Source organism: Paramormyrops kingsleyae, chromosome 25, assembly GCF_048594095.1.
Source record: "Paramormyrops kingsleyae isolate MSU_618 chromosome 25, PKINGS_0.4, whole genome shotgun sequence".
In the NCBI taxonomy this organism is placed as follows: domain Eukaryota; kingdom Metazoa; phylum Chordata; class Actinopteri; order Osteoglossiformes; family Mormyridae; genus Paramormyrops; species Paramormyrops kingsleyae.
Window position 1 is genome coordinate 27,555,584 of NC_132821.1, and position 17,654 is coordinate 27,573,237.

Here is a 17,654-nt window from a genome sequence, read left to right on the forward strand (position 1 = left end):
CTGCCTGACCTCGGACTGCATTTAGCGGGCGCTTTTGTCCGAAATCCCTTTATCCGAAGCGACGTACATTTTCCAGAAAGCAGGTCAGACAGTCCCTGGAGCAATTGGAGGCTTAAGGCCTTGCTCAAGGGCCCGATGATGAATCACTCTGCTGACCCCGGGATTTGAACCAGCAACCTTCTGCTGACGCCCACAGTGTCCTAACCCACTAAGGTGCACACTGCCCTCCTTTTCGTCTAGCTAATGAAACCCCCATCCAGGCCGTCTCCAGTAGTTTAGTGTGACCAAACTGATGGTTAAGTATCTTTCTTAGGGGTCCAGCAGTGATGTCCCTCCTGGAGAACCTTCTTTCGGAAGTTTGGATCCTTATCTGCTTCCCCTTACAATTGCAGGACCTCCTGGGGGTAGCTTGGCTGTCAGTGACAATAACTTGTAACCTGAACGCTGGTTGCTGGCTTAGTTCCCAGCAAATCCTCATCGTCACACTGACAAAATGCCTGGCTTTAGAACCAGAGTGTAAAGCGGGATAGCAACGCTATATAAGCCAACAAAAAGTCGCGACAGCAACAATGCGATTTTCGCACGTCCTTGATGGGTGAGATGTAAATACTGATAATGAGAGTGCTTAAGGATCTAGTTTGGTGTGAACGCTTGGGTCGTTGTCCAAGAGCAGACCTGAAAGGGTAATAACACTGTCCCTCTGAGATATTCGATTAGCGTTTCGCTAATGTTGAAATTTTGGCCGATACCAATAACCGATACATTTTTTGCTGATACCGAAAACCGAAACCAATAACTGGCTAACCTCTTAGCTACGTAAATCTGTAGTGTAGTGTAGCTGGCATTACTTCTGAAGATCTTTTGAGTAAACACATTATATAATACGGTAGAGCAAAATAATCACAATTATTTTTTTTAGATTATTTGTCATTGTTGACACACCACAGCACACAGTGCACAACAACGAAATGTGTCCTCTGCATTTAACCCATATGTGACTTTCGTGACATAGCAGGGGGCAGCTAATTCAGCGCCCGGGGAGCAGTGCTTGGGGGCGGTACCTTGCTCAGGGTACCTCAGTGGTGTCTTGCTGGTCGGGGATTTGAACCTGCAATCTTCCGATTACGAGTGTGCTTCCCTAACCATTAAGCCACCACTGCCAAGACAAATGGGCAGCATCACTATGAAAATAAATGAAGCACATTAATCATTTTATCTCAGTTATTTTGTTTTGATAATGGTTGAAAGTCAAACTCTTAATTGAAATTTGATGAATTGCCCAGACCTATAATAAAAGCAGTGAAACATCAGTAAAGTAGTACCAACTTTGGAGACAATAGTGTGGTTCTTAGTGGTGCATGAGCCAACAAAATACCTCGCCCTTTACTAGGAACATGGCTGATGATTCACAGCAATCATTTCCAATATTTCAGTATTTTGAATAATGACTAATAGTCAAAATTTCGATGGGAAATAATGGCAGAGATCGACACCGATCTCAACATATGTTAATCGATACCTTGTGTGACTCTAATTATAACTGTGGTGGGTATGTCTGCTTGGATTTACTCTGCCTACTGCCCTTAATAATAATTCTTTTCCGAGAATCACTTACTGTGATACACTAGATGGGATCTAAAGTATATCCAAAGACCAACATCTCTTAAGCTCTGCAGTTAATCATCGAGAACACCGGGAAATAACACGCATTCTTGTAACAATTTGAGGGAGGCTATCTTGCACGGATGACTCTGGGGGGTGACTCAGTTCACTAGGGGTACAGTTTCAGGTTGTGCTTGTTGGCTGGGTCCTGTCTTTGGAGATCATGCATTGTGGTGAGATTTCTTACCGTCGTATGAGGTGCCACTTTCTGGAATGGGAAGGAAGGCAATAGCCCCAAAAAACAAGACCTTCAACCTGACCTATATCTGGTTATAACTGGTGACCTCAGGTGTTGATACTGTGGTCTTCTGTGAAAGATCTTAAAGCCCCTTCCTGAGCCTGTTAGTAAGCTTGTGATGGCATTGTGCCTGAAAGTGGAACCATGCCGAATAGCCACTCGAGTCACTGGGTGAATCTCAATACCAAGAACGCAAAGACCGTACTTGTGGTCTTGGCAAGACCGGTCTTGCTAACTTGCCTCCCAGTAACAAACTTGGGTCACAGTGAATCATGGGATTGGTCTCGTTCGGCGAGGATGCTACCGATGTATCCTTGATATTTGGGGCGGAACAAGACCAGCATTCAGGGGTTTTTACCGTCCTCTGAACTGGTCTTCGGCAACGGAAGATGACGTAAAACGGGTACCTGGGAACACACGTACAGTCAAGTACACGTATTGAGATTCACCCACTGTGGGGAATTGAAATACTGCTGAAAAAGACCCATTGTCCTAAAGATTTGGGTCTGGTCGTCTGCATGTATTTTAGTTTTTCAGGATAAATATTAACATTTCTGTCCCTCCCCAGCATATCGGGGTTCTGTGTCATCAGCGTGAGTCAGAGTTGGCTTTAAACAGCTCATCTTATAGAATGTGTGTCTGATTGTTCCCCAGAACGAGGCGGCCAGTATAGACCCCCCCTCCCCCCCCCGCTGGATGCTGCCAAAGGCTCTGTGATGAACTGACCCTCCATGATGGGCAGACGGCATTCTGGGAGTTCCTACGCCATCGAGACTTCTGGTACGTTCCATCTCCGTTCCCACCAGCCTGAAGCTTGTGTGTGTGTTTAATGAGGCATTCAGATTGTGTGCCCATGTATCTGTGTAATTATTACATTGTGGGGACCAGATTATCCCCACGATCTGATAAAATCCTGTAACCTTTTACCTTTTGGGGACATTTTTCTGGTCCCCACAAGGATAACCTCAGTTTTATAAAAATCTGTGACTGCAATCAAAAAACTAAAAATGCCAAAAGTCTTGTATTTTGTTTGGTTACTTATAATTAAGATTAGGGCTGGGTAGGGGTTAAGGTTGTCATTATTGGGATTAGGGTTTTGCCCATAGAAATGAATGGAGAGTCCCCACAAAGATATGATTACAGGTCTGTGTGTGTGTGTGTGCATGCGTATGTGTGTGTCTCACAGGTCATCGTTTGGTGAGTCACAGGAGCTCGGTCCCTGAGCTGTCAGCTGGGGCGATGACTGTGAGCCCATACAGAGGGGGCTCTGGCAAATTACAAAAAAGTGTTTTATTCCTTTTTTTTTCAAGCTGGTTTTGACAACAGAGGCTCTGATTTTTCAGGGAATGTTTTCCTTTGTGCTCAGCCGGACGTAATTGGGGTCTTTTGTGAAATCAGGGTCGAGTTTCTGTCGTATCTCCAAGGTACTGATTGTCCCTGGGGGGGTGATTTCTGCCCGTCTTCCTGAGTAACCGTCCCCCTGCTTGTACCATGGAGCAGTCTGTTCTGTGTTTGGAAACTTAAAGGCAGTTAAACATGGACCATTGCCACTGGACTATCAAGCGCATCAAGCGCAGACTTTAGGTTTGATAGATGTGCTGTTGGCTCAGTTCGCCGTTGGACTTTGCATATAAGGAAGCCGGTGGTAATTTCCCAGAAGCCAGAAGCCAGGCCTTAAAAATGTAGTGGGCAATAAATGGAGAAAAGGGCAGGAGAACAGACTGGCAGGACTCCAGAGTAGATTTTTGCATTGGCTGTGCCTGGACCTGAATTTTTCACAGAACCTTTAGCTCCACAGTAATACAATTTAAGGTTCCCTTTTTTTGTTATTTCCCATACTTATTGATAGTTATGTAAATGATTGAAAACGGGAATAAAGGTGCCGGTAAATGTTTGGACCACGGCGCAAACCAAACAATTGCACAAACTTCATTATTTTAAAGCAAAACTTTAAAAAAAAAGTCATGAAGTTTAAAGTACTTGACAAAACTGGAAAACTTCAAAGACTTAAATGACTCGACAGTGTTTGCTGCTCCCAGAACCTTCCAGAAAAGGCTTTGGTTTGCCACTCTGGTGGTCACACGCTTGTCATGAGGCAGGATGTGTTTCTTAGACCAGTGTTTCTGAAACTCTACGTTTACAAATGTTTTAAAGGCGATTTTATTAGTCTCATTAAAAACCACATACATTTAACTTGATAGTATAAATAATATGTTTTAATTATTAATGTATATTTACCTTGACAGTGGCAGCAAGCGTTAATAAAAGAGTACATTTTAAAAAGGTGTGTTTTTATTAATTATTATTTAAAAATTGCATTTGGATTCATAATGTAACCAACATCATTAGATTTATATAGCCTATATTCAGCTTGATTGCGACAGCTAGTGTTTACATCAATAAAATAGACGTTTACGACAGTTTTTAAAAAGGTGTGTTTGGATTATGTGTAATATAATTAGGCCTAGGTCTGCAATTAAATGCATACAATGGTAAAGCAAAATTCCTAATATCGATTTACCAAGGTAATATTTATAATCCTGCAGGTTCAGCAGACATGTTGCTACCAAACTAAATGTACAGTTATAATAAATACCACTGTCGAGGTAAATTATTCATTATTAATTATTAATAACATAATAATTGAATAAAACATATATGTTTTATTATAAATGTAAGCAATTTTCTAATGAATTAAAATATACCTTTTTTAAAACATTCATAAATGTGTAGTTTCGGGAAAACTGGCCCCTTCTCTGCCTTTGATTGGCTTTGACCTTGAGAAAAAACAAAGTGGATAAATCTGCAAAATGTTAGCCACACCAGTGCCATCAAGGAAAAAAATTTACTTGCACGCGATGGATTTTTGGTCGCACTCTGGAGGACTGAAAGAGTATGAACTTGGGAAGGAGGGATACGCGTATTTATGAACAGGCAGATGATTAGACGGCTCGTCAGTCTTCATTAGCTGATATGAGCTCAAGTTTTATTCAGCGCAATAAAGAGAAGTGTGTTCGGTCATGAGGACCCAGAGGATCCATTTATGTTCTGCGATGGGAGGTGGTTGGATCATTTATTCAGTTCTACCTTCTACCAATATGATTGTTGTAACTGTGAATGTGGAGACTGACCTGCAAACCTCATTTTCCCACCCTATCTTTTCCCCCTTCAGTGGACCCCTCGTCAGCCATGATGTCATTGGACGTGGCCAATCGCAATGGCCCGCTGGCCACGCCGCCCAGCTCCCTCAGCTTACGCTCCTCACACAACCAGCTGCTCAGCTGTGACGTCCTCAAGCAGGGCTCGGCCACGCTCCCCAAGTGTCGCATGAAGTACGCGCTGACCAGCCTCCAGAGTGCCATGGGTCTGGGCGAGGCTCCGCCCACAGGCACCGAGGCACCGCCCGCCTCCAGCACCTCCTCCAATCCCAAGCTGGCCAAGAACGGGGCCAACCAGATGCGCAAGGCCGCCGAGCAGCAGGACTGCAACAAGAACGTCGACAACGGGAATGGCGCCGAGGATACCGCCGTCATCTCTGAGGGCAAGGAGAACCGGGCCCCGCCCAGGAGGTCCAAGAGCTTTCTGGAGTACTACGGAGACGACCACGCCGGCCAGGAGTATAACGCCAACGCGCCCCAAAGCCGACATGAGCTTCCTACACCCCCCAAGCAGTCCAGCCCCGAGGATGTCACCCTGTTGTCGGAGGCCTCCTCTTCGTCTTCCTCGTCTTCCGCCTCCGAAACCAAGAAGGACCGGCCCCGGACGGGGGCCAAGACAGACTGTGCCCTCAACCGCATCCAGAACCTGGCACCGAGCGATGAGGACTCAAGCTGGACCACACTGTCCCAGGACAGCGCCTCCCTCAGCTCCCCAGAGGAAGCAGGTGAGCGGCGCGGATCACGGCGAAGGCGAGTTCTAATGTCTGAAAGGTTCTGGTTCGCAGGAGCTGGTTTTCAAAGAGTTGTAGGGCGCCCCCCTCTGTATGCCTGGTGGTATTGCGTGGGAGGGGCGGAGAACGGCGTAATGCTGATACTAAGACTGCGTGAGCGTGAGCGTGAGCGCCACCTTGGGGTCTCCTGGGGCTTCCTCACGTCGCCAAAGAAACCGGCACTGAACCGGATCTGCTCTCGGGGAGTGTAATGGTGTCGGTTCATGCCAGTGCAGACGGAGGGGGTGTCGGCCCCCAGGCAGTGCCATCTGGGGGAAGCTCAGCCCTTGGCGAGACTCGACACGTCCCCCGTCTTTCACCTAAGCTCATAAACGTGCCCATAGCAGCTGGAGAAAGTAAGTAGCTACAGATCATCCCTGGGAATTACAAGATGGGTGTCTGGTCGGTGAGTTCTGGTGAGGCCCATTCCAGGTTCAGTTATCTGCTAGACGTGCTGTAGATTAGACCTTAATGGTCTTAACTCGAGGCATGGAAGCTGTTCTCCAGAAGCCGGCCATTTCCATACCCCATGTCAACGCAGAGCTTCCTGTCTTCCTTTTCGATAAACGCTGTGGTATCATCGTCGATAATAGAACATGATACAACTGGTGATCTGGCCGCGAGGTTTTAAATAATGTATTGCGTCACCTTGGAGCAGCGCTGTGGTGTCACCTTAAGGCACAGAATGTCCTCAACTCCCTTCGGCTCGCTGCGTCTTTCGAATGCTTGAGCTGCTGCGTGGTAAACTCTGTGACCGTCCTCCGCATCGGTCTTTCAATGCTTCTCAAACCAGCCCCTCGGAGACCCAAATATAGTTCATGTTTTTGCTCCCGCCCAGCTCCCAGCCAATCAGGAACAGCCAATACGCTGGGAGCTGAGGGGGAGCAAAAATGTGGACCCTCTGCGGGTCCCTGAGGACCCGCTTAAGAAACACTGGTCTGGAAGATACCTCTTTGACAGCCTTTTCCATGACCAAGGGCTGGAGCTGAATGTAGCTGTAATGCCCCGAATGGATGTTAGTTCTGTTCATTTCTGCTGGGCTATTGTCTTGCATTAAAAAGCATCGTTTCCTGCAAAAACGCACGGGCACGCGAGTTTTCCTCAGGTTATCAAAGTGTAACCCCTGACCCGTGGTAGCCCTCACCGGGCCAGTCCGTGCCCGTTAATCTGATCTGTTGAAGAATCTGAGCACTAAACAGTCGTCCAGGGCTGATGTCAGGTGCAGGAACCTGGCGCTGGAGAATGAGGGTTCATATTAAGCTGGAATTAAAGTGTATAGAATGAGGGATCAGAATGCATCTGTTTTGTTCGATCTGGGCTTCATCAGGGAGACGTTTGAATAGAGGAGCAGTCATTGCTGGTGTCCTCCTTCTGTCAGACGCAGCTAGAGAAGCCGTTTCTGTTTCATATCTATCGTCACCACATGTCCCAGGTACCCTGCTGAATATAAGCTGGGGGTCGTCAGTGTTGTGATGTCGTCGTCCAGGCGACGGTTGCATTTAAATGAAGGCGGTGGGTAACATGCAAGGCCGGCGGCTTTGGGGCGTTTGTATCGACAGATCGCTCGGGAGCCGATACGGTGTGATCTACAAAAAAAGGTAAGAATCATGTTGGGGGGGGGGTGGCAGGCGGTGTGTGGCTCATGCCCGTGATCGGAAGGATGCTGGTTTGCATCCCGAGTCCCATGCTCAGCAGGGTATGTAGCCACATCTCCGTTTGGCCCTTGAGGAAATTCTTAAGCCCCCCCCCCCCCCAAAATGCTCCAGGGCTGCTTTATAAATGGCTGACCCTGGGCTCAGACCCCTGCTTCACTGTCACCTCTATATGTGTGTTTGCGGTATATCCGAATAACACGTTCCAGCGTACCTGTTCTGATACACAAAAGCCGAATTAAGCTTCATTTCATGTAGACTTTCCGCTGTTGAGACTTTACAGGATACCCAGGCGTCTGCTGTGGGCGTGTTTTATAGCTGTTAGATGGTGGGGTGATTGTGTTTCTCATTGGTGGGGTTGTGTCTGAGTTGGTGTGAGTACCGTGTCAGAGTGAGACTGAAAGGCAGGGGTGATTAATCACTTTATCTGCGCTCTCAGCGGAGATGTCCTGTCCTGGTGAGTGTCTGGACTCTGCACTGTGAGGCAGGACTGACACCCTTGGAGCGAGAGGCAGAGGGAAAAGGTTCCTGCTGGAAAGCAGACTGACGAACTCGCGGGCGTCTTGCCCGCTGCCGTTCCTGCTGTGTAAAAAGCAGAGGTATTTTTGGCTGGTGGGATTTCAAAATTGTGTCAGCCTGGTCTTAGGGGAAGGGTTAGGCCTGGACCCCCCACACACACACACACACACACTGCTGTTGGGGATCCAGAGAGTAGCGGAGGGTGAAGGACACGCAAGCTGAGCGGCCCCCCTCTAAACGCCCGTGAGTGAGCTGAGGCTTGAGCCAAAATGGCTGCTGGCAGGCACATGGGGTGTGTGATACTGTAGCTGTGTGTATCTGTGTGTCTGTTTCGCTGCAAGTCTGTGTCACTGTTTCCATCACTGTCACTGTGAGAATCTTTGTGTGTCTGTGTCACTGCATGTCACTGTCACTGTGTATGTGTGTCGCTGTGTGTCTGTGTCACTGCCTGTGTCCATGTCACTGCATACCTGTGTCACATTGCCTGTTCTCTGCTCTAATGCCATGCCTCGGTGATGCGAGTGACCGAATCCGGGGGTTTAAGTCAGTGTGTCGACGAGGCCTGATTCCCCGTAGCGTGAGCGTGCCATATGTCCGTGTCTGCAGATATCTGGAGTGACCAGTCCTACCAGACGGACCCGGACCTGCCACCAGGATGGAAGAAAATAACAGACATGGCGGGTATCTACTACTGGCACATCCCGACAGGCACCACGCAGTGGGAGCACCCGGCCTCCGGGCACAACGGCGCCGCCCTGCAGGACGCTCACAAGCCACCCAGGGGTTCGCTGACACCGTCCCCCACCCCTGAGAACGAGGTACGTTGCGGCTGGGGCTTCCCGGGTCCGAAAGGCCCTACCCAGCACCCCCCCAGTAACACCAGTACAGACCCTCACTGGGCCCCAGTCACCAGGGGGCATCTCCTGGTTTCTGGGGTTTCTGCCGACTACAGGCCCGTTAGAACCGGCTTGTTTTCGCACCATACTCCCTGTGAACACGGTGCTGTGTGACCTCTTCATTGTGATCCCCCCCCCCAGGTGCTCGCTGAGGCTGACGTGTTCTTCGAGGCGCCTCAGGCTACAGGGGGCGCTGTCTCCGGCAGCTCGGAGGAGCTCGTGGAGCTGCCCGCCGCCGACGTGTCCATCCCCTCCTGCGGCTTTGTCAATAGCTGCTATTTCGTAAGTATCCACCCCCGTCGAACCCGACCTCCACCTCACCCATTACCTGTAACCTCTCATCAGATGACTGGGGGGTGCAAGGTCGCCCCCTTCAGGTTGGGAGGTCAGTGAGGTGCATTCAGGGCCTGTTTACCTTTGTGTTCTTGTTCACGGCTAAGGAGAGTAAAAGGTTACTTGCCAGATGTCAAAATGTAACGCTGTGTAACCTTGAGATCACTGCAACCAACAGACCTCGCGGCTTCACCACGTACTGCCTGGTGGTGCAGTTTTTATGTGGTGCCATAGGGGGCACTATGGTCCACAGTCCTGCTTGTCCCAAGCTTTTACATGAGCTGGTTCTTTTGCCTTGAGTTAAGTTCCAGGCTCTCCTGGATAGGCCGCCATGCATGATTTATTTGGATCGAGCGTTTCGATTGGTCGATACATAGCAGCTGGGCGGGCCCTGCCGCGTGAAGCCTAGCAAGGGTGATGGACCTGTTCCCCAGTCCCCTTCACACCAACCGGCAGGGTCTTCAGGCCGGGGCCTGTGAGCCATGTGCTGAGCGGCCGACCGGCCCAGACATGCGAGCGGCACAAGGCGCGTGTCTGACATGCCCCGTTTGCCCCTACAGCCTCGGACCTCATCGCTGCAGGTCACGGAGGAGCAGGAAGGCCACGCGGACCTTCCACTGGAGCATGATGGGAAGGTGAGCGCCGCGCTTCGCTCCGCCGGCCGTCTCCTGTCTGTCACGCCATTCCCAGAAGCCTCCTCTGCCGACCGGCTCGACCCTGGCTCAGTCTCGTTAGATATCCAGCTGCTGACGGCCCGTCCGATTGGAGCGGTGTGGGAGGAGCCTGCTAACCGTCATGTCTTGTCTCTCTCCCCCCACCCCCTCCCTCGCCCGACTCCCCCCCCCTCCCCCGTCTACACGAATGACTGTGTAGAAACTGCCGTGGAGTGATTTCGCGGTGCTGAGTGGGGGAAAGATTGATAGTGAGGTTTGGAAGGCAAGTATCTGTGTCCACATTGGCGAGTGCGTGTCCGTGCCCCCCGCCCGCCACCAGCACGCGCATGCGGCGCTGCTTTCCCATCAGCCCCTGCTCACCGCCGCTGCTTTCCCATCAGCCCCTGCTGCTTTCCCATCAGCCCCTGCTCACCGCCGCTGCTCACGTCCCCATTCCTCCCTTCCGAAAATGGCTGGGACTGAGCGCTTGGCCGGCGTAACGTCATTCGAGGCCCTCCCTCTTTTTCTATCATTCTTTTTGTGTCTTCCTGTCTTTTTCTGCCTTTCTCTTTGTCATTCTTTCTTTTTTTCATTCTTTCTGTTTCTCTGTTGGTCTTTTTTCTCTCTTTCTGTCTGCCTTTCTTGTCTTGTCTTTCTTTTTTCCCTTTTTTGTCTTTCTTTCTCTGTCCCTCAGCCTTTCTGTCTTCCTCTCTCCCTGCCTGCCTGACTCTTTTTCTTTCTCTTTCCTTCTGTCCGCCTTTCTTTTTCTCTTTCTGTCTAACTTGCTCTTTTTCTCTCTCTTTTTCTGTCTGCCTTTCTGTCTCTATGTCTGTCCGACTTTCCCCTTTCCCTCCATCACCAGTAACCTCGGTGCCTCGGTTTGAGCTGCGTTCCTGTCGCTGATGGACCCTTTTTTGTTTTTTCGCTGGGCATGTTATTTTCCCATGTGACACGCTTCACTGTGGGGGGGGGGGGGGTTGGGGTGGGCCAGCCCATGCATGTGGGCATGTGGGAAGGAAGAGGCAGCGCGGTATCGGGCCACAGGGCTGGCTGGGAGGCGCCGACCATGCTGTCGGTCCTGGGGGGGGCGGGGGGGCACGGTGGAGCCTTCATGAGCCCGGCTGCTGCTGTCTCTGTAGGACCTGCAGGAGGCGATGGTGAACCCTGACCCCAGCCTGAAGGAGTTTGAGGGAGCCACCCTGCGCTACGCCTCCCTGAAGCTGAGGTGCGCCTCCCCCCCCCCCCCCCCCCCCCCACAGGAAGGAGACTGTTTATTCGTTAGCAGGAAATCCCTTTGACTTCCTGCACATCAGAGGCTGGCTAATGGTTCTGCTGGGAAACAGGCAGTGGCTGTGGTGGGGCGGCTCCTCCAGCCCAGAATATCTCCGCTCTGCTTTCAGGCTCTGAGGCTGCTTTCTGGGGTGGGGGGGAGATACGGGCCCTCTTTCAGGGTGGGGGCCGTTATCAGGCTATAGTGCACTGCAACGTGTCACTCTGCTTCTAGCTGTGGGGCTTCTTCACCTTGATGTGCAGTTTAGCTGTCTTTGGAGGGGGGGGGTGGGCTCATTTTTCTTATTAAACCTGTTAGCCTCCCCATGAGTACATCCAGACTGGTTTGATGGATGAACACCCCCAGATAGGGCCTGAAGCAGCACGGGGGTGGGGTGGGGTGGGGTGGGGTGGGGGGGGTCTTGTGGTGGTAGGTGCAGTTTCAGAGCTAATGCTAACGCTAACACTTGACCCGGCTGTGTGTCCCCTTGCAGAAGCCCCCCGCAGGCCGACGAGGAGCCCAGAAGCAGCACCCACAGTGAGCCGGGGGCCAAGGTGAGTCCCCAGGCTGCAGAGGCCTGCTCCGAATGAACAGGGCCGGCGTGCTTTTTAATCTCGATCAGATGTTGCTTTTGCTGTGTACACTTCATTCCTCCCGCAGCCACTTATCTTGCTTATTGCTGTGTTGCTTTGTTTCTGGAGCGTCAACCCTGGAAAGTTGGTCACCACTGCCACCTGCTGTTCTGTTTTAGAACTACACTTCAGCAGGTAGCTCGTACCACTCCAGCAATGTTTTTACATGTTTGTCCACCGATCGTAGCTCCCAAATGGAAGTCAGGTGGATGTAACATGGCTTATATGTCAGAACTGGAAACATTTGATGGTTTAATATCCAGAGGCTTGAAAGTGAGATGCATTTTCATCAATGGGGACATGCTTGTTTTTTTTTTTTGCATGTTTGTGGCAAATCAGAATGTCTGATTGTAGAACTGATTGTAAGTGTGTGTGTGTGTGTGTGTGTGAGAGAGAGAGAGAGAGAAAGAGAGAGATCAGGTGCTCAGATGTGTTACTCAGAGCCCATAAACTGACCCAGTGGGGGGGGGGGGGGGTATGGCATGGTAACCAAAGAACCAGCAGAGAACAGGATCGAGATTCGGGGGGAAAATGGACGCTCCTTGTGTCTGTGTCCTCTCGTCCTGCATGTCGCTCTGACATGAACGCCCTCCATCGCCCCGCTCGCTGATTGGCCGCCACCTCTAGTACTTTCTAGAATTTGGGAGCGCTGCCCCATCTCCCATATTGCCGTGCTTCCACCTGCTGGCAGAGCAATGCATTACGTGAAGCGTCTCTCCAGTCAGAAATCCGGGAAGATACGAGAGATCGCCGAACGTTTCGACGGCCTGTGGAGTGAATTGACATGAACTCATTTACCGCATGCATTTATCCAAAGAGACTTTACAGCATATGGAACGGTTACCAATTTATGTGTGCGCCCTAGGATTTGAACCCACAACCTTTGTGCTGTTGGCATAATGCTCCACCTGTTGAGCTAGAATTCATTGCAGTTGGGATCTTAAAGCATAGATTTTTTTTTAAAAAGTGCTTGATAAATGTTGTTGTTTTCACATGATAAATCCCTGTCCCCCGTCCGGCAAACTGCCATTTGGTAAAACGGCAGCATCATCGCTGCCTCCTCGTGTGACTCATCCCTGCAGTCCACCCACCTCTCCTCAGAGGGCCCCTCGCTGAAATATTGAACAGGGTTTATGTGCAGGCACTACGGGAGACGGGACTCACGTGCCGCGGCCCCCTGCTGGCTGGCACGTGCAACTGCGGCTCCTCCCCTCACGACGGACAGGCTGACAGCTGTTGACAGTCATTCACGCGGGCTGTAGTGAGCTGTAGTGAGCTGTAGTGAGCTGTAGTGATGGCCCGTAGGCAGCCCCTAGTCTTGGCCGCCATCGCATTAGCCGTCGGTGTTTTGTAAGGCTCAGCCAATGGTATTCTGGCAGGCCGCGTTCATTAGCATCATCTGTTAGCTGCAGTAGGATCTGACATTAGCTTGGCATCACGAATCTGGTTGACACATAGGTTTGTTATTCCACTCCACCTCACAGACGGTTTGCGTTTTTTGGCAAGAGGAGTTCCGTCGTGCCCCGATTATTCAGAAAACGGTAGCGGCAGACTGCGTAGCTGGAGGTGTAATGTTACGCTCGGCGGGCGTGCATCTCTGGGTGTGTGTCTGCGATCGTTTGCTCCTGTCTGAGCGTGTTCGCGACGGGTTCTTTTTCGACCGTTTACTGGGTAAAAGGAATTTACTGCTGTGCTTGAATAACAAAGGGCTCACCATGGCCTGGGTCTGCGCGAGCCTCTGCCAGACGGCCCTGAAGAATGGCCAGGAGGGGGCGCCGCTCTTAAATGACCTACATTGAAGATTAGAGAGCACTTTTGTGGAGCTCTGATTGGATTAGACTGAAGGGCGTTATAACTGGGTGGGGCCTGCAACTGTGCCCTCTTGGGTGTGTGCGTCTGCACTGGGGGGTTAACGTTGCTCAACCATATGCCAGCTTATGAGCCCCATAACGGACCCCCCCTGGCCTGTGAGGTTTCTATTATCAACCTCCCCCCTCTCCCTCACCTCAGTATCTAGGTATGATGCCTGTGGGGTCAGACGGGTGGGGGGGGAGTTGGGAGTGCCTGCCTGCTGTGCCTCGGAGGGTTTAAAGAGGCAGTAATGGATGGGCCTGCCCCCACTAATGGATTCTGCACAGTCATGGGGCTGGGTGGCCTGTCAGTGTAAATGGGACGAACCTAAAGGGCAGACAGCCTGCCTGCAGTCATCCCTCTGTGCAGCAACGCCGCAGCGTGCATGGCTGCCTTGCCGCAGGGCCGCATTTCCTGCGTGTCACCGGCTGGTGTCTGTTGGATGCTGGCAGGACGCCCTGTCCAAACCCTCGGGCGGTGCCGCCCGTCCCGTTCCTCAGACAGAGTCGCCACCCCTCCCGATAGCCGGACGGTTCGCGCCAGACAGAGTCGCCACCCCTCCCGATAGCCGGATGGTTCGCGCCAGACAGAGTCGCCACCCCTCCCGATAGCCGGATGGTTCGCGCCAGACAGAATCGCCACCCCTCCCGATAGCCGGATGGTTCGCGCCAGACAGAGTCGCCACCCCTCCCGATAGCCGGATGGTTCGCGCCAGACAGAGTCGCCACCCCTCCCGATAGCCGGATGGTTCGCGCCAGACAGAATCGCCACCCCTCCCGATAGCCGGATGGTTCGCGCCAGACAGAGTCGCCACCCCTCCCGATAGCTGGATGGTTCGCGCCAGACAGAGTCGCCACCCCTCCTGATAGCCGAATGGTTCGCGCCAGACAGAGTCGCCACCCCTCCCGATAGCTGGATGGTTCGCGCCAGACAGAGTCGCCTCCCCTCCTGATAGCCGGATGGTTCGCGCCAGACAGAGTCGCCACCCCTCCCGATAGCTGGATGGTTCGCGCCAGACAGAGTCGCCTCCCCTCCTGATAGCCGGATGGTTCGCGCAAGACAGAGTCGCCTCCCCTCCCGATAGCCGGATGGTTCGCGCCAGACAGAGTCGCCTCCCCTCCTGATAGCCGGATGGTTCGCGCCAGAGTTCCCTTCGGTGCAGGTGTGGTACGACAGAGAGCTGTTTCACCCTTTGGGGGAGGGGGGGGGGGCATGGCGAGGGGAGATTGGAACCTGAGCCGCAGTTTGTCTGTGCACAGCACCAGTATTTCAAACCGGGTCACTTATCTCACATACGGGTAGTTAGGTGGGGAAAAAATAGTCAGCATCAGCCAGGCGGTGCAGCAACTGGGGTTAAGGACTTTGCTCAGGAGACCAATGTTGGCATCACTCTGACCCTAGGATTCAAACCTACATCCACCCGTTCATGGGGACTGAGCCACACTCTGCTCCCTGCTTTATGGGTTTAGTTGAATCCACTTGTTGCCAGTATCCCAAAAATCTACTAAGTTCCGCTGATAAAATCTTTGTCATGATGACATGGTGTCTGTGATTGGTTTATGACGGCGTATAACCCTGCACCCGCTACACCAGTTGCCACCAGCAGGTGGGGCCGCTCATACGTGGTTCTAGCACCAAAGCGCTCCAGTACCCAGTGAGCGGTCTTGCCATGCGCTGTGACAAAGGCGACAGGGTGGTAGCCGATTACGAGCTTGTATCCAGTCTTATTAGCCAATGATATGTTTTGATTCGATGAGTGACAGGGAAAAGGGCACGGTGGGGGCCAATCAGCTTTCAGTTCAGGCCAGTGGCCCCGCCCCTATATACGCCCCTGCCTCGTCAGAGTGCAGCACCGCGGCCTAAACGCTGATCACTGCCGCTCTCCCCCACAGTGCTTCGCTGTGCGCTCCCTGGGCTGGGTGGAGATGGCCGAAGACGATCTGGCGCCGGGCAAGAGCAGCGTGGCCGTCAACAACTGCATCCGGCAGCTGTCCTACTGCAAGAATGACATTCGGGACACCGTGGGCATCTGGGGGGAGGTGAGCAGGCGTCCGGAGAGAGGGGGCTTTTTCAGGGTGCTTGGGTCACACTGGAGCGTAGACTAAACTGTGCTATTATACAAAGAGCTTCTACGCCCTGCATAATAAATGGCCGGTTCTGATGCCTGATGAGTCTCAGGTTGGTAAGATCAAACAAAGATAAGATAAACATGGAAATTACATTCTGTATAGCAGTCGGTGCTTAATACAGCGGACGATAGAGGTGCATTGTGGGTTATTGTGAGACGTCAGTTCCACTCCGGGTGTGCTATTCTGACTTGGGGAACAAGGCCAGAAAAGTTGGTGGCATTAAGTTCAACAGATGCTGTGGCTGGCATCTCTGAAACCTGTGACCTTTCTGAGCAATGCTTTCGGGGAAGAAGCGGTCAAACCGCAGTAGGCTGTGACAGCACAGACTGTCTGGTCCTTGGAGGTCCTTTGTAGGGGGGAAAGCCGGATGAGAATGTTCAGCCAGCCCTGTGTCACCGTGATCTGCTGTTTAATAAGATATGACAGTAGAGCTCGTCCCCATGTCTCTGAATAATATATCAAACTCAAATCAGCTAATTCTTAATGAGAGGGACAGGACATCTTTAATTCACTGAGCCTGGGATTCCTGTCAGATTGTGTTTTATTCATCACCCTAAATGACCTTTGACAGAAGTCGGTAAAGCTCTTCGTAGAAGTTGTTACTGGACGTGACAGGGCCGGTCAGGGCAGGGGGGGCGTCCGGTGCTGAACGGAGAAGATCCGCTCGCGCTGATGGAGTTACATCACATGTACATGGGGAGGTGCTGTAGCGAGCCCCCCCCCCCCCCCATGCCGTATTTCTGTCCTCCTCAGCCTCAGCGTCTCTCTTCCTCAGGGTAAGGACATGTACTTGACCCTGGAGAACAACTTGCTGAACCTGGTGGACCCCTTGGACCGCAGCACCCTGCATGCCCAGCTCATCGCCAGCATCCGCGTCTGGGGCGTGGGCCGCGACAACGGCAGGTAGGTCCGGGGGGGGGGGGGGAGGCTCGCCAGCGCCAGCTCTATTCCCCGTTGTTGGGTCCGTGGAGCATTCTCGCTCTTAAAAACGCAGGGGCTGTAAACATTATTATTGACTTTTTCCTCGTCCTTTAAGTTTGATCTTGAATTTCCTGTTTGGCGATTAGATGAATGTGTCGTCGTTAATGTGTACGGCGTGGTGCCGGCGTGGTGCCGGCGTGGTGCCGGCGTGGTGCCGGCGTGGTGCCGGCGTGGTGCCGGCGTGGACCTCCGAGACCAGACCGTGATGTTTAAATTAACAGCTGATTGGTATTCCTGGTTTTACGCGGTGATGCTCTGTGAGAGAAGCGGAAATGCACCTCGTTATCCACAGGTGCGTTAATTACTCGCTGACGAGGGCCACGCCCCACCCCCGCAGCCCACATCCTGTGGCTACATGTCTCCGTTTATGGCTTCTGTTGCCTCCTTACTTCTTTAACGGCCTCGTGCCGTTAGTCCGAGGGCGAGTGTGTCTGTCTGGGGCCAGGGAGGTGTGCCCTCAAGCGGTCACATGACCCGCTGTGGAGATCTCTCATGGGAGGGGCCCAGAACGCCGCGATCAGCTAAGCGGACGCCGGGTGCGTGTCTGTGGTCGCTGTACTGTGGCCCTTAATGGCTGCCTGGAGGAGGGGCTCCAGCTCGCTCTATAAGGCCCCCCATCCGTGACTCCATCCAGGCCAGGCAGTGCGGGCCCCTGGAGGCCCCTAGAAGCACTGGCTCACTGCAGGGGGCTCCCTGCACGGGCTGCCACTTGGTGTTTTTTTTCTTCTCTGAAGGAGCCCAAAATGAATGATTGATGATGTGAAGATGTGTTTATAAAAGATGAATCCTTTAATATGCCCCAGTGGTGCGTTCCGGTCTCCTGCACCTTTCTGGGTTATTTTATTGACAGGTACAGCCATGTGTGGGTTTGCTTATGGGGACACCCTCTTGGGGGGTTCTGACCTGTAAA

At 52.1% G+C, this 17,654-nt stretch overlaps 1 protein-coding gene across 3 annotated transcripts in view; it reads left to right on the plus strand.

Annotated features, from left to right (window-relative positions):
* LOC111853099 (amyloid beta precursor protein binding family B member 2) overlaps window positions 1-17,654 on the plus strand; it is a 47,593-nt gene that overhangs the window by 16,423 nt on the left and 13,516 nt on the right. For 2 of the 3 annotated variants that reach the window (XM_023829667.2, XM_023829668.2), the window contains exons 2-11: window positions 2,555-2,680; window positions 5,073-5,783; window positions 8,606-8,817; window positions 9,037-9,177; window positions 9,789-9,863; window positions 10,102-10,164; window positions 11,021-11,106; window positions 11,645-11,705; window positions 15,527-15,673; window positions 16,539-16,666. In XM_023829667.2, coding sequence (XP_023685435.1) covers window positions 2,632-2,680; window positions 5,073-5,783; window positions 8,606-8,817; window positions 9,037-9,177; window positions 9,789-9,863; window positions 10,102-10,164; window positions 11,021-11,106; window positions 11,645-11,705; window positions 15,527-15,673; window positions 16,539-16,666 — 1,673 coding nt within the window. In that variant the 5' untranslated portion in view covers window positions 2,555-2,631. The remainder of the gene's footprint in view (window positions 1-2,554; window positions 2,681-5,072; window positions 5,784-8,605; window positions 8,818-9,036; window positions 9,178-9,788; window positions 9,864-10,101; window positions 10,165-11,020; window positions 11,107-11,644; window positions 11,706-15,526; window positions 15,674-16,538; window positions 16,667-17,654) is intronic. The other variant, XM_072706926.1, reaches the window with a different exon arrangement.